Source organism: Laccaria bicolor, genomic scaffold (genome assembly GCF_000143565.1).
Source record: "Laccaria bicolor S238N-H82 LACBIscaffold_12 genomic scaffold, whole genome shotgun sequence".
Classification (NCBI taxonomy): Eukaryota; Fungi; Basidiomycota; class Agaricomycetes; order Agaricales; family Hydnangiaceae; genus Laccaria; species Laccaria bicolor.
The window spans coordinates 805371-820453 of NW_001889883.1; the positions used below are offsets into that span (position 1 = coordinate 805371).

The 15083-nt window shown below is 48.7% G+C and overlaps 5 protein-coding genes across 5 annotated transcripts; all 5 read left to right on the forward strand.

Moving 5' to 3' along the window:
• Positions 1–47: 47 nt before the first annotated feature.
• Positions 48–2336, forward strand: LACBIDRAFT_294415 (uncharacterized protein; the record flags this gene model as incomplete). The annotated part of the gene is made up of 1 exon (XM_001881135.1): positions 48–2336. The coding sequence occupies one exon, from the start codon at positions 48–50 to the stop codon at positions 2334–2336; it is 2289 nt and encodes a 762-aa protein (XP_001881170.1).
• A 611-nt stretch (positions 2337–2947) lies between these two features.
• On the forward strand, positions 2948–4444 carry LACBIDRAFT_190672 (uncharacterized protein; the record flags this gene model as incomplete). Its single annotated transcript, XM_001881136.1, has 6 exons — positions 2948–2990; positions 3040–3060; positions 3117–3322; positions 3377–3431; positions 3544–4109; positions 4166–4444. The coding sequence occupies 6 exons, from the start codon at positions 2948–2950 to the stop codon at positions 4253–4255; spliced, it is 981 nt and encodes a 326-aa protein (XP_001881171.1). The 3' UTR covers positions 4256–4444.
• Positions 4445–4630: 186 nt separating this feature from the next.
• LACBIDRAFT_250005 (uncharacterized protein) lies at positions 4631–6226 on the forward strand (the record flags this gene model as incomplete). Its single annotated transcript, XM_001881137.1, has 9 exons — positions 4631–4716; positions 4767–5043; positions 5099–5194; positions 5248–5336; positions 5472–5596; positions 5656–5813; positions 5869–5955; positions 6006–6105; positions 6156–6226. The coding sequence occupies 9 exons, from the start codon at positions 4631–4633 to the stop codon at positions 6224–6226; spliced, it is 1089 nt and encodes a 362-aa protein (XP_001881172.1).
• Positions 6227–9078: 2852 nt separating this feature from the next.
• Positions 9079–14339, forward strand: LACBIDRAFT_184967 (glycoside hydrolase family 38 protein; the record flags this gene model as incomplete). The annotated part of the gene is made up of 27 exons (XM_001881138.1): positions 9079–9242; positions 9292–9364; positions 9418–9447; positions 9541–9607; positions 9656–9715; positions 9762–10035; positions 10087–10269; positions 10321–10471; positions 10527–10764; positions 10813–10846; positions 10960–11033; positions 11084–11145; positions 11206–11289; positions 11338–11465; positions 11522–11543; positions 11597–11677; positions 11746–11876; positions 12035–12390; positions 12447–12546; positions 12601–12677; positions 12731–12865; positions 12964–13073; positions 13128–13226; positions 13276–13296; positions 13348–13483; positions 13535–13654; positions 13684–14339. 27 exons carry the CDS (start codon positions 9079–9081, stop codon positions 14157–14159), a joined length of 3486 nt encoding a protein of 1161 aa, XP_001881173.1. The 3' UTR covers positions 14160–14339.
• Positions 14340–14580: 241 nt separating this feature from the next.
• Positions 14581–14998, forward strand: LACBIDRAFT_297796 (uncharacterized protein; the record flags this gene model as incomplete). The annotated part of the gene is made up of 2 exons (XM_001881139.1): positions 14581–14736; positions 14798–14998. 2 exons carry the CDS (start codon positions 14581–14583, stop codon positions 14996–14998), a joined length of 357 nt encoding a protein of 118 aa, XP_001881174.1.
• Between the last annotated feature and the right edge of the window lie 85 nt (positions 14999–15083).

Sequence of the window (15083 nt, forward strand, 5' to 3'; positions counted from 1 at the left end):
AGTTTGGTCACAAATGCGCTCTTGCACATGTTCTTCCTGGTCAGAGCATGGCCATGGATAGGAAGAACAAGAAGGCTGCTCAGGCTGCTGCCATGGGCGGTGGCTCTGAAAGGAGTGGGAGGGAGCTCAAGGGCAGGGGAGGTAAACGCGAGGCGCTTGGACAACCTTCGGGTGGTGGTGGTGGTGCCCGGAACCCTTTATTAGCCGGCGGCTCGACTGCTCCTACTCGCATTCTCCATGGCGGCGTCCCCGGATCATCGTCTACTGGTCGTCCCCCTATGAGCATGCCATTAAAAGCCACCATTTCCCCATCGGCTCCTGCACCACCGTTGAAGGACACAGATTTCGCCTCATTTGCAGCGCTAGATGGGATGGAAGATGTTAAGTTACCCTCGGCTCCTGCACAGGGCAAGTCATCTGGTCAGGAGGAACCATCAAAGAACACCAAGGATGTTGATGCATCTGCCAGTGACGATTCGATCACCACCCCACAAACCCACCAGTCGTCCGCTTTTGTTACTCTCCCTTCACGTGCGCCTCGCACGATCTCCAATAACAACACCAATGATTTTGGTCCCATTGGATCTCCTCCCAACTACCGTTCGCAAATTGGGCAGCAAACATCTCCATCCCGTCTAAACGGGAATGGTGCAACCTTCTCTCCTGGCACCTCGCCACGAGGCCAATCTTATATCAATGGAGTGAGAGCTTCGCCAACTGGAAATTCCAACCTTGGCTTGTTATCTTCCTCCCCCTTTTCGGCTCCAGGCGCCCAGAGCGTGTTTCTGTCGTCCTCTTACACCACTGGGGGAGGGTTTGGTGGCATGGCAGCGAGCCTGGGGAGTGGGCTCATAATGAGCAAAGGTTGGGGCGATGTAGCTGAAAGTGCCACCCCTCTGTCCTCGTCTGTTCAACAACCACATGGGCGTGGTTTGAAGGGTGTTTTCCACGATTACGATAACTACAGGAATGCTGGACATAGCGCTGATGAAATTGCTGTCGAGGATGAGGATTTGGAGGACCTTATCCCTGGCTCTCTGACCGATCTCCTAACTCCCGAGGAACGTAGCCGAAGATTGTCGCGAAGCAATTCGGGTCAAGCTCCCATACCTGTGGCTGCGTTGCGATCACCGCCTCCTTTGGAGGGGATGTCTGGCGAGACGACTACAACGACAGGGGGTCTTGGACATCGCTATTCTCGCTCTGTTCCTGCTCCGTCCCTGTTGGGAGACATCAAATCTATCTGGGCTGACACTTCCGCACTCCCTATTCCCGCTTCACCACCTGCGCAAGCAACTCATCGTGGTATACCTTCAGCGTCCATATCCTCAAGGTTCGATTCAATCAATATTGGAGGTGGGATTCATGGAGCTGACGATGTTAGCGTAAGCATGAGCAGTATGGGTGCTCCCTCATCTTACAATATGAGCCCCAGTAATGCGAGTGCTGCCTTCCTGCCTGGCTTACACCAACATTATCTCAACTCACAGGCGCAGAGGGCCCAGTCTCAGCAACAAGCGCAACTAGGCTTGGGCGGGGGACTGGCGAGGGGACTGAGAGGATCTAGCAACCCCCTCTTCGGGTCAAGCAACGGAACTGGGACGTCTAACAACTCTATTGCGAACAACTACCTTCAGCAACCTTCGGGAGGATTGGGTCTTCCTTCATCCACATCTGGTACATCGGGCATACACACTCACATTCATGGAAACCAGAAAACTACCTACCGGACTCCTTCCTCACCCTTTGACCTCACTCAGACTTTGCATCAACAACACTCACAGACCGCACGTCCGATACCCTCTACACATGATAAAGTCGTAGGGGATGATCCTTTGCTGGCGACCCATCTTGTTTCCCCAAACACCCGTGCTCTGCGAACACATGCACCCGGACAAAGTCTACCTCAGGGACTGGCTGCAGGCTATTCGAGGATCCATGCCTTGCCCCCACTCACCAACATCATTTCCCCAGGGGTATCTGGCTCTTTCAATTCGGGTACATCGCCGGGAGCCGGAGCTGGAGTTCCAAGCAGTGGCCCATACGGAGAGTGGACGGGTGCCGCGTCGCCTCCTTCTCAAACAGGCGTCAACGCAGGTACTTCTGGAAACGTGACTGGCTCAGGTTCTGGTTTGGATTCGATGTTCTCAAGGTTATCCTACTCTGCTGCTGCATCTCGCGGTGGTGTTCCTGGTCCTCCTCCTGGTTTATCCAGGCAAGTTAGTGGAGGACGTTATCCCACACAACAACAACAACATGGCGGTCCATTGAGCCCGCTGAATGGGCCTGTGGTGACGCGGGATGACGATGACGATCTGTTCAGCATGGATGGATGATAGGTTCGGTTTGGCGATGGCGTCAAGGACTCTCAGGCTCTTGACGATTGCGTTTTGGTTCCCAGTTGCTTTCGTCATTCACTTTCTACCCTCTTTTCCAATGCGCTGTTCCCACACACACAGACTATCACCCCAAAAGCAAAGTAATAAATAGTACCTTTATGTACCTACTAACATTTCATTTTCTCACTCTTCTATTCCTGTTGTTTTCAGACCTTGCCTACTGCCAAAATGGTGAGTGCTGATCACAATTCACGGCGACTTGGTGCACTCATGATCATTTTGCCAGACACTTTTTGATGTGATCCTCATCCGTTGTTCCGTGGATGGGGTGATGAGCACATACACATATATATCTATAGCATGTTCTTGTATTTTGTAGGATATACCACTTCAAATGAAAGTGCCCAAAAGGTGTCCTTCTCTTTCTCGTAGCCTTTTCATTTCACTATATGATCGATCGGTGATCGGTGTGTGTGAGTGATCGAATTTGCCTCGACTTCCGGATGCTGTGAGGTTCACTTATAACTTGCAAGTCGCACACATGTCCTATCAGCTTTGTCCTTCAAGCTCTCATTTTTGTCCTTTGAGTCTTCTTCTCTCGTACCAGCATGGAGCAGCGAGGCTGTAAATGCACTGTGCGAGGTTCAATCAGTAAGATTTGTCTCTGGAGTCGTTGATTGAGCCTGACATTCCTTTTTAGACCACGACGAGTACTTTCATGGTGCTTCTTGGATCTTTTCTTTTTCTATAGAGTCTTTCTCACCTTGTCTCCTGTAGTTGAAAGGATCGTAAGACCTGGAGAGACGATATCTTCAAAGACGCACGAAAGCCAGGTGGGCGGGAAGGGAGCAAACCAGGCCGTAGCCATCGTCAGAGCTGGAGGAATTGCTTACTTCTATGGAACGGTCGGCAGAGATGGAACTTGGGTAACGGATAAAATGAAGCACTATGGGATAGATGTCGGAGGAATCATCGTTTCAGACGTACGTAACTCATCGCCTACAGAGTCTGGATCTCATTCAATGTTCGCTACATAGGATCCTACGGGCCGTGCCATTATCCAAGTTGCCGCAGACGGAGAAAATAGTATCGGTGTGTTCATTGGTTCTATCGAATTTTGGTGTTTCTCTGCAGCTGATGCGTCTGTTAGTTTTATTTCCTGGTGCAAACCACAGTGAACTCCATGAAAAACAGTTTATGCAAGAATCTCCAGGTTATTTCCCAGAGACGAGCCATCTCCTCCTTCAAAACGAAATACATCCCCGATCGATGGCGTATGCGCTTGACAATGCAAGGAACGCGACCATTATTTACAACCCTTCTCCCCTACCTTCTGATCAGGAGCTCAGCCGCTTTCCCTGGAATAAAATCGACTGGTTAATTGTAAACGAGGCGGAGGCTGCAGGTATATGTCGATCTCTGAACAGATCGAGGGCAAACACAACAGCAAACATGTCGACGCGCGAACTTGTCTTCCTACTGTCGGCTCATCCCTCGTTTGCAACCACCAACATCATTTGCACCCTTGGTGGGGATGGTGTCCTTGCTTTTATTCCTACCTTTCATCGTCCGAAGACTGCTCACGAGGCGCCGTCCTTCATGCATCTCCAAGCGGCTAAACTGCAAGGAGAAATCCGAGATACGACTGGGGCAGGGGATTGCTTTACAGGTTATTTCGTGCAAGGTCTGATGGAGTTTGGTCCGTACGCAAAGGTGGGGAAAACTATTCGTGAACAAGAAATCGCTAGGATTCTGAAAATGAGTGTTTATGTGAGTGTCAATTATCTTTATCCACAACTGGCACGGTGACTAATCGTATTCTGGAGGCTGCGGGGATGTGTGTTGAGAAAATGGGAACGATTGAAAGTATACCAACACGGGCCCAGGTAGAAGCTCGGATGTCCGCCTCTCCTTAGGGACAACCCTAGTAATATTGATTTGATACTGCCCAGCACTCGGTTTGGATCGGAGGGAGAGAAATGTTGGAGAAACAGTGTGGACAATATTCTATTGGCTTTTCAAAGACTGTAGCATGATAGCGTTGTGAAAGCTCCTTAAACATCCTGTTGGTTGACCACAACTTGAAATTGATGTATGCACAGATCAACTTCTTCTTTAAGACCTTGAAGGATATTATATTGGTGCGATGAGATGCTACAACCCCTGCCAAGATTGGGCCCTCCTAGAGTTTTCCAGGAACCCTTAGTATTGAAGCGAGTAATCCGAGAAACGTCGGGATTTGAATTATGACCTTGAGTTACCTTGAATCTACTTCCTTTCTTACAACGACCATGGATGAACGCATGGAAAACTTCATCACCGGAAATACCTACAGCCCCCTCGATGTCATCGGCGAAGGCGCGTACGGCATCGTTTGGTCAGTCTCTGACGCGTGCAATACCAAGCATCATCTCATTCTCCTTGTAGCTCAGCAATACACCTGCCAACTCAGCGTAAAGTTGCAATCAAACGCATCGCACCCTTTGAGCATTCCATGTTCTGTCTGAGAACCCTTCGCGAGATCAAGCTTCTGCGCCACTTTCGTCACGAAAACATCATTCGCATACTTGACATCCTTTACCCCCCAAGTGTTTATGATTTCAATGAGGTGTATCTTGTGCAGGAGTTGATGGAGACCGATCTGCATCGTGTCATCCGGACACAGGAACTCAGCGACGACCACTGCCAGTACTTCATATACCAAGTGCGCCGCCCTTGTTTCGCGGTCGTATGGTGTCACTCTGATTATGTCGGTTCAGACCTTGCGCGCTTTGAAAGCGCTTCATTCCGCGGACGTCCTCCACCGGGATTTAAAACCGTCGAATCTTTTGCTCAATTCCAATTGTGATCTCAAGGTACCGCTCCCGCTTCGTATCTTTTTGGACGTCTAAACCGGAACCGTATTAAGATCTGTGACTTTGGCCTGGCTCGCTCTGCTCGTCCGCCACCCGACATTGACGACACGAGTACATTCATGACCGAATACGTCGCTACCCGGTACGGATCACTTTGCCCACGCACCCCTGCTAGCGCTTGTCCTTTGGTGACAGTCCGGAGTTTCGGACTTCCCACGAATTCTCTCCTTCTCAAACTTCCTGATGATTATACTGATTCATTTATTACCTCTGTCAGGTGGTACCGTGCACCAGAAGTTATGCTTACCTTTAAAGAATACACTCGCGCCATCGATATGTGGAGTGTCGGATGTGTTTTGGCTGAGATGTTGAGCGGAAGACCTCTCTTTCCGGGCCGGGATTGTAAAAGCTTTTCTATATTCGCCGTTGCAGATCGTAACATCTTTTGGGTCGTTCTCCAGATCATCACCAGCTTTCATTAATTCTCGAAACCCTCGGGACCCCTTCGATAGACGACTTTTACGCGATCAACTCCTCAAGGTCACGAGAATATATTCGGGCACTACCTTTTAAAAAGAAAAAGAGCTTTGCGCAAATGTTCCCAAACGCAAATCCACTTGTGCGTTGCTCTCTATCTCAATCTGCCCTACTTTTCTGATTTTGATCGTTCTTAGGCTATTGACCTAATGGAAAAATGCTTGACTTTCAGCCCAAAACGACGTCTGCAAGTTTCGGAAGCCCTGCAACATCCTTACCTACAGGTAAGGCTGATTCTCCTCCATTCATCTCGTTTATTAATCGCTTCATTTAGCCCTACCACGATCCCGAAGATGAACCCACTGCCCAACCCCTAGATCCAGCGTTCTTTGACTTTGACTTTGGTGATCCGTTGCCAAAGGAGCAGCTCAAAGGTTTGCTTCCTTCCGCTTTGCTCGCCCCTACTGACACTGTTCTATCGTAGTGCTCATATACGAAGAGATTACACGATCGGACGATGGACGGCCTCCGCTCCCCCTCGCTGAATACAGATAACGATAACGGACTCGGGACCTTGTGCTGTGCTATATAGGAATCCTAGACGCTATATCCCTATCTGCTTTATACCGTAACTACTTTTTATATTGCTTTTTTTAAAGTATTTAATGTGTAATGATATAATTAAGTATACCAACTGTAGTTGACCTGCTGGCGTTTGACTATGCTGTAACATTTGGGCTGTCAATCGGGTTAGTTGCAACGAGGTCAGTCATATGGTCCTCGATATCATCGGGCTAGCTGTCAAGAACCAAGGATTCAGACAGATGACGAGAGTATTTTATTCCAATCAAGAGAGAGCTAAAACGAGGAAAGAGAGAGAGGAGATTACAAATTCAAAAAGAATGCGACATGGTACGAGAGAGAGAGAGAAAAAACTTGTAAAAACCGACAAAAACTATATACCGAAAAGCAGGAAGAAAAGACGTCAGTCCATGTACATTTGGTAGACTGGAAGGATTAGAGTGGGTTGGAAGAACAAAGACAAAGAGAGCAGAGGGCAGGACAAGGGCGATAGAAATGAGAGAGAACAGAATGGAGGTTTGAACAGGAAAGGGAAGGGTGATGTGACGATGATGATGATGATGCTTGGGTGGGTAGATGCTATCTTCAATACACGATGGGATTTAGGTTGGTTTGGTAGGTAGTGGATTATTATGTAGTTGGTGCTGTTGTTGTTGTTGTCCGTGATGGGTTGAAGGTTTAGCTGATGCAGACAGAGAGAGAGAAAGGATTGTGAGGTCGATGTGATGCCGACCGATATGGTAGATGGAGCAATAGTTGAAAGAGGTCCGACGGAGTACAGATGTTGGTTAGGAACGATTGGGAGGGAATCTTTCATCGAATCAGCCTTCCATAGTCAAGCCGACTCTCCTTCTCCCTTTCGTTTTTCTCCTTTTTCGGAAAAGCGTTCCAGAACCGGAGAGTCTCGTCGCCAGCGCCCGTGACGATCGTTTCCCCGTCTGGGCTCATGGCGAGGTAGAGCACCCGATTGGTGTGGCCTGTTAAAGAGGCGACCATGTTCAGAGTAGGATACTTCCAGATACAGATTTGGTTCTGCGCGGTGGTGGATGAGAACCCGTGTGTGGAGACGAGTTCGTGTGAGGTAAGTGACCAGATCAGGTTGCATACCTTGAAGCAACATAGGTCAAGAGGGATGAAAAAAAAAAGTGAGAAAGAAGGGCGTACTTGACTACCAGTGTCTAGCTCACTGAGCATCGACCCATTGATCACGTTCCAGAACCGTATATGCTTATCCTGCGTTCCCCCTCCCGTAGCCAGCACACCTGACACATGCGGGTCCCAAGCCAACGCCTTGACCGCCGCCGTATGCTCATGAAACTTCCATAGCGGTGCATCCCCTGGTCCCTCCTCCCCCGCTATTGCAGCAGCGCTCGTGCTCGCGCCCCTTCGCGATCCCCTCAAATCCCATATACACACTTTATTGTCGTTTCCGCCGCTCGCGAGGTTAGCTGATGAGGGCCCGCCGTCCCCGCTCCATTTGAGGCCGCATACTTCTTGTCGGTGGCCGGTACACCGCTTGAAAGGCCGCGTGGTGGCTTCGCGGACGTCTCGATGGTGGACCATGCGGTCGCGTGAGCCAGAGGAGAGAATGTGTGCGTTCCAGGCCAAGGCGCCAATGCGTTGTGTGTGCGCTTGTTGGTAGGTTCGTTGGAGTTGGAGGGTGTTGGCGTCGTAGATGTGCATTCGGCCTGCGAGTGTTCCTACGGCTAACGTTGTTCCCTATGGAAAGAAAATTTTAGCTGAGTTAGGAAGATTGGGAATGAGCGATCGTACCCGTTGGACCCATGAAACAGAACTAATTGTGTCGTTCGTTTCGGCTAGGTCGCACAGCTTGGACACCGCTGCGTTGTGTGCTGTCCATAGGTAGACACAGGAGCCCAACCCCACCCCTAAGACATTTGTGCTCGACCAATCGACGAGGTTGAGATAAAAGTCGTCCGCCAATTCTGGAGCATCCAGCACCCGATAAGGCGTTTTACAGACGCTTCGGAGCTGACGTCGTGGGGATTCGAGAAGCTGGCGGCTCTCTGCGCGAACTGGGCTCATGGAGTAGGCTTCATCTGTGGTTGTGTCGAGTCTGCGGGTGGGTGTGGCGGGGTTGGATGTGGTGGGAGAATGGTAGTTGAACAGACGGCGGCGGGTTGGTGTTGATGGTGGAACGGGTGCGGAACCGGAGGCTATGGCAATGGCAATGGGGCGGGTGGGGGAGATGGGACGTCGGGGAGATGGAGGGGTGACTTCGGTGTGGAGTATCGAGTTGAAAATGGCGTTGGCTTGTTCTGCAAAGAGTCAATAAAGGTTTTGGTTGAGATTGAAGATAAAAGTGACCTTTGAGAGCATCTGATTCCGAGGGAATTATCCTGTTCTTTGAGGGTGTGGATGGGCCACCTTCGTCCAACAAATGAAAGGAGGTGCGCATATCTCCAGCGTCTCTCGATGGGACGAAGCGGTCGCCATAGTCTCTCGGCGTATAATCCCTTCCCCTCGCTATCCTTTTAACATCGGTTGGAGACTCTGGAGCAGCGCTGCTGTCTGTTGTGTTGGGTCTCGAGTCCAAGGAGGGAGTTGAAGATGGTAGGCCAAAGATGGGATTGATGAGCTTTTTCTTTGTTGGTTCTTCTTCGTCTTTGTGAGATGCACGCAGACGCTTCCCAAAGGGCGAGTTTTTTAGACCTGACATGAGCAGAAGAGCATTTCAATAGAAGAACAACTTGAAGTTGGAGTCAAATTCAACCGACGCGACGCGTTCTCGGCATTTGCCGGTTACACTGCGGTTACAACACTTACGCACTCTCGTTACTACAATACTACTTGAGTAGTACTCAATGGCGTATCCACAACTCAACTATAATCCAGGCCAAAAGTGGATAAAGAACCTTACAAAGGATAGGCTATCCACGTTCCATGGCGGTCACTACTCGGACGTCAACTTGTCCTCTATTCTATTTCTCCATCGTCTTGATACTCCAGAGTATGTAAAGCTGAAAGTGTGAGTACACTCAGACATAGTTCCCAATATCACCTTCATCTCCCATAAGATGGAGCGCACCAGGAAACACAAAACCTACTTTTGAAGAGGCCATGCAGCACAAGTTTAGGTCTGCTAAAAAGGTCCGTTAAATAAATACTCATTCAAAGCAGTCTACTCACTGTCGCTCTAACAGGGTGACTCTTTTGGGCCTTCATGTGAGTTCGTTGTATCTGCCTACCAACAAATATCTAAGTTTTATTTCCAGGGGTAAGTCTGTGTCGCTATTAGAAACCTTCATGTCTAACAATGTCTACAGACAAACCACTGGTGGAAAGTCACCGTAGTCATACCAGGGTACTGGCAGCAATATGACCGCGTGCAATGTACGTGCTTCCATTACGTACGTTAAATCTCAGGGTAACCTTTCCCAGTCGAGTTCGACCCAGGATGCGAGGCAATGATATACAGCACAGAAGGAACTCCTCTACAAGGTGTGTGGTAGTCATTAACCAAATAAACGGACCTCATAGTGTCCAGGTATCACTGGTGGATATGGAGGCGACCGAAGGGTCGAATATATCATCCCTCTTGAAGAGCGCGAAAAGGGTGTTCACGAGTTTGTCATCGAGTCCAGCTGTAATGGGATGTTTGGTGTTCCATGGAACGGGGACACCATTGCCCCGCCGGACATGAACAGATACTTCACCTTGGACTCTGCTGACCTCGTCGTTCCGAATCAAGATGCTTGGGGGTTACTTTGGGATTTCCAGACGCTCAGAGAGCTGATTGATACCCTTCCTGGGAACACACCGTGAGTTTCTCTTTGGGAACGAGAATTGTATGTTAATATTTTTCTGTGCAGACTCCAAAATAAAGCGTTAAAGGTGGCTAATGAGATCATGAACGTCTTTGATAAAGGCGATCCGACCTCAGTCAGAGAAGCACGTAAACTGGCTGAAGAGGTGTTTGGAGAAGGATGGGAAGCCAAAGGCGCCGAGATATATAATGAAGGCTCCAAAAAGTCAAATGTTTGGGGTATTGGACAGTCAGTTTTTTCCCAATTTTCAAGTTCTGTATGCTGACTATTCCAAAACAGCTGCCATATCGATACCGCATGGCTCTGGCCATACCGTGTTACCCAGCAGAAAGTTGCGCGGTCATGGTCCACGCAGGTAGACCTCATGGAACGATACCCAGAACATCGATTCACATGCAGCTCAGCACAACAATACAAATGGCTTGAACAGGTGCTTTTTCTGCCCTTTTTTTTCTTTTACATTCCATTGTTAACACCACCGCAAGTTATACCCACCCCTCTTTGCCCGCGTGAAAGAAAAAGTCCTCGAAGGCAAATTTCACCCCATTGGCGGGTCATGGGTTGAAAACGACTCGAACATGCCTTCGGGTGAAGCGCTGGTTCGGCAGTTTTTGTTTGGACAGCGGTTTTTTGAGACGCGCTTTGGGAAGCGGTGTGAGACCGCTTGGTTGCCCGATTCGTTTGGGTTGACGGGGGCGTTGCCTCAGTTGATCAGAGGGGCTGGTGGGCGATTTCTTTCTTCTTTTTTGAACACGTTTGATTAGGAATTAGGGATGAAGTATTTCTTCACCCAAAAATTGTCTTGGTATGAGCCTGCTTTTTCAGTTTTGAGTTTTGATTTACCGTCTCTTCCGTACAGGAATAATATGTATGTCTTTTCGGTCCTCTCCTTCTTACGGAGTTGTTGATTATGCACAGTAACGTTTTTCCACATTCTACCTTTAACTGGGTGGGACTCGATGGGACCCAGGTTTTGTGCCATATGACGCCAGGTTTGCTTTCTAGGTATTGTTGTTTACCCTCACTCACACTTTGTATGCAGTGGATACATACACTGCGCAAGCTACAGTGGGAGACGTTAACAAGGGGTTAACTAACCATAAGGTGGGATTTCCTTCCCTACACACTCTCTGTCAAATCTTACTCATTTTTTCATTTACTCAGAACCTGGAGTCGTCCGACACTGCGCTTCTAGTATTTGGAAATGGAGATGGGGGCGGAGGGCCCTTGGCAAAGATGTTGGAAAATGTGAGGCTTTCACCTCCTTCCATATTGGTCACACTAACAGCCTTTCAGCTTCGTAGGATTCGAGCAGTGACTAACACCCATCGGGAGCTGCCCCCCGTCAGCATGGGACGTTCCGTCGATGAGTTCTTTGAGGATGTGGAAAAGACTAGTGAAGAGGGGAAGAGCCTGCCCAATTGGTCAGTCTCCTTCCTTTAGTGGAGGCTCGTTCAAATTACTGATATGATCTGAGCAGGAACGGAGAGTTGTATCTTGAGGTTTGGCTCGTATTGTTGTTGCGTGGTTGGCTGTTTATATCTGGGGTTGATAGTTCCATCGTGGGACGTACACTTCGCATGGATCGATCAAGAAAGGGAATCGGCATTCGGAGATACTTTTGAGAGACGTCGAGGTACGCAGCGACTTTTTTTTTTTTTTTTTTTTTTTGGATTCGTCATCACTGACAAGCGAGTGTTATAGCAAGCTACGACGTTGGCTTCGCTGTACAAGTATCATAAGAACGACTACGTTTACCCTAAACAGGCGATTGATGATAGTTGGGAAAAGGTGCTTTTGAATCAATGTACGTGGCTTTCCTCTTTTTTTGGAATGTGTGCGTTGATATTTGCCCGCCTGCAGTCCATGATGGTGAGCTTTGAGACCTATCTCTCGGGTATATACTTACGTTAGTTTGTGACAAGTGCTCCCTGGTTCTTCCATGTAAGTTTATCAGATTGCATTTTGCGTCTTAGTGCTCATCTTCTTTTAGCGGGATGGTATACGACGACGCAGAAAAGCTCTACGCAGAAGTGAAAAAAGACGGCGAAGCTCTTCTCGAAGAAGCCTTCTCGATCCTCTTCCCCCACTCTGTCCCGCTCACACCCTCCTCCAGAACCAAGTCTTTAGGAGGCAAAATCGTAGCGTTCAACACCACTTTCTTGCCTCGGTGGGACATCATCAAGATCCCATTGGTGAAAGCGGGTCCGGCGTTGAAAGCGCAGGTTCTGCAGGCGTCGGAGAATGGGAAGGAGGGGTATGCAATTATGTGTTGTCCTGATGGCGGAAGTCCTGGAGCGCTGAGGAGTCCAACGAATGCTTTGCATGCTCATCTTATGCCCGTGTCAGGTTTGTACGCCTTGTTAGGCGTTGGATTCTGGCTTACGAATTTTTTTTCCAATCAGTTTATACTAATGGATCGGATCACTTTGTGTTACGAAATGCGAGTGTTCAGATGACCATTTCAAAGGGAAGGATTAGCAGTTTGTTGGATGTTAAGCTCAAGTAAGTCGTTTTGCCTCCTTAGGTTTCACTCCATATTGATTGTTCTGTGTGTAGCCGTGAGCTTATTCCCGAAGGTACCACCGGTGGTCTCGTCATTTTCCAGGATAGACCTAACTACTGGGACGCTTGGGGTTCATATGCCGCTACCGTACACCCGGTCTTGCTTACTGACTTTTCTCTCAAGATGTCGAGATTCATCATTTGGAGACGGCCAAACCTTTGGAGTTTTCGAATATCTCTGTGGTCTCTCAAGGTCCTCTGCGCGCTTCTGTCAGGGCAGAGGTGAGGTATGGTCAGAGTACCATTAGCGTCACTGTGAGTTTTGTTGTCCTAATACATGGGTTTTGTTTTAAGATGTTCTCATAGATCTCGCTGGATGCGACCACTGGTGCGACCGTCCACTTTTGGGCCTTACAGCATTTCATTTCAATTTCGTTCTAGCTACTGTCAAGGAAAACTCTCGATCCCTCTTTAATTTTGATGCTATCGTTGATTGGCACCAGCGTCACGAGTTCCTCAAATGTAACGTTTATCCCATCGTTTCCACATCTTGTTTTGACTCTGATGTGTTGTCAGTCGAGCTTCCTCTCAACATACACAACGTGAATGCCACCTACGAGACCCAGTTCGGCCACATCCAACGCCCCACCCATAAAAACACTACGTGGGATATCGCCAAGGTATGTTCCTTCCATTCATTGACGAATGATGAGTTCATCCTCTGCGTAGTTTGAAGTCTGCGGTCACAAGGTTTTCACTAACGATTTTGATCTTTTCTTTTGGCTAACATTCATGATCAAGTATGCGGATTTGAGTGAATTTGGATATGGTGTAGCGATATTGTCCGAGTCCAAGTACGGGTTTGCATGCCAAGGCAACGTCCTGCGTATTTCTCTTCTCCGTGCAGCAACTGCTCCAGATGCTGAACAAGACCAAGGTATGCCTTGCGTGCTAGCTAGTCCTGCACATTCCGCTGATTCCACATCAGGAGAACACCGATTCTCTTGGGCTGTCATGCCTCACCAAGGACACTTCCTCGAGTCCGATGTGCCACAGGCTGCGTATTTGTACAACTCTCCGCTGAGAGGTATGCTTTCACACATCAACCGTTGCCGCTTCTGAGATGAGATTTTTCAGTACGATGCATCCCGGCTGGCACTGAGGAGCTTTTATCGACGTTCAAAGCTCCCTTTACTGTTGAGGGAGCTCGTAACGTCTTCCTGGAAACAGTCAAACGCGGAGAATATGATTCCTTCGAAGATCCCGTTAACTTTGACGACAAGTCTACCACCACAACGGTTATTCTCCGCCTTTACGAAGCGTTTGGCGGTCATGCACAGACCCTCGTTAAATTCTCTGACCATCTACCTGTCGTCAAAGCCTTCACCACGAATCTCCTGGAAGATGAGGAGGAGGAGTTGAATGTCACGCGTTCTGATGGTTTAGATGGGTATGGTGGCCACTTGGCTCTCAGTTTCCGGGGCTTTGAAGTCAAGACGGTCAAGCTCGTGCTTGGTACGCTGCCGCCTTTACCTCATAAAAGAGTGTTAGTCCAACGTTCTGGTTGTGTGTTTTTTTTCTCTAGCTCACCTTTCTGCTGTTTGAATTTATAGGGAAAAACGGTCGAGCTGGGTCAACGTTGATCAGACTCAACTGTTGGAATTTTGATCCAACTCGGCTGGAATTCTGATACTCTTCTTGCTCCCCGACCCTTTCTTGGTTCTGTTGTATTCCTCGTGTATCTATGTAAAAACTCTTCGGACTTGTGAATTATTGATCCTTCTTGCCTTGTCATACTGCTCGTTCGTCGAATAGTCATGCCAGCATCAACAACACTCGTTTGCACTTCAAAGAGGTACAGGCACGTGTCAAGCGTTTGAGCCAAGGGTGGGAAGCCCATTATTTCCTCAAATTTCAGATACCCATAAATAGGGAGATACGTTCAGGGTCCCAGTCGCTCTCCAGTTGGCAGTCAGCACCATACACTTGTCTTTGAACGTGTATTCGACGCCGGACGGTATTTCGTTCACCAACATGGCTACAGAATCGATTGTCGTCAACGGTTTCATGTTCTGTGCAACTCATGGAGATGAATACTGCCACATCTGCTGCTGTGACTACCGAATGGGAAACAATGTCCGAATCGAAGAGGAGATGTCGGAGTTCTTCGAATTCGAGTCGGAGATGGAGGTGCGTTTAGGAAGGTGCAAGTGAATTGGACTGACAAGCATCTTGTGTCTTGATTCTTCAGGCGCGTCATCCAATAAACGCCTACGCTCACGGGGCTGTCGCAGCGCTGATGACGGAGGAATCATACCAATGTGAAAAACACCAGGCAGTCGACTGCGATACCTGTTTCAACTGGGTCGCTGTCATCAAGAAGGAAGCGCAAGCCGCTGAAGAGGAAGGGAGATGGATGACGAAGAGAAGGTCGTTGATTGACAAGGAGTAAAAACAGACAAACCACCGTGCTTCCTTCTGCTTATTTCTTTTTTTTCTGGCACTCTGGCCCATAATTCGAGATTTGCGCAGATGCC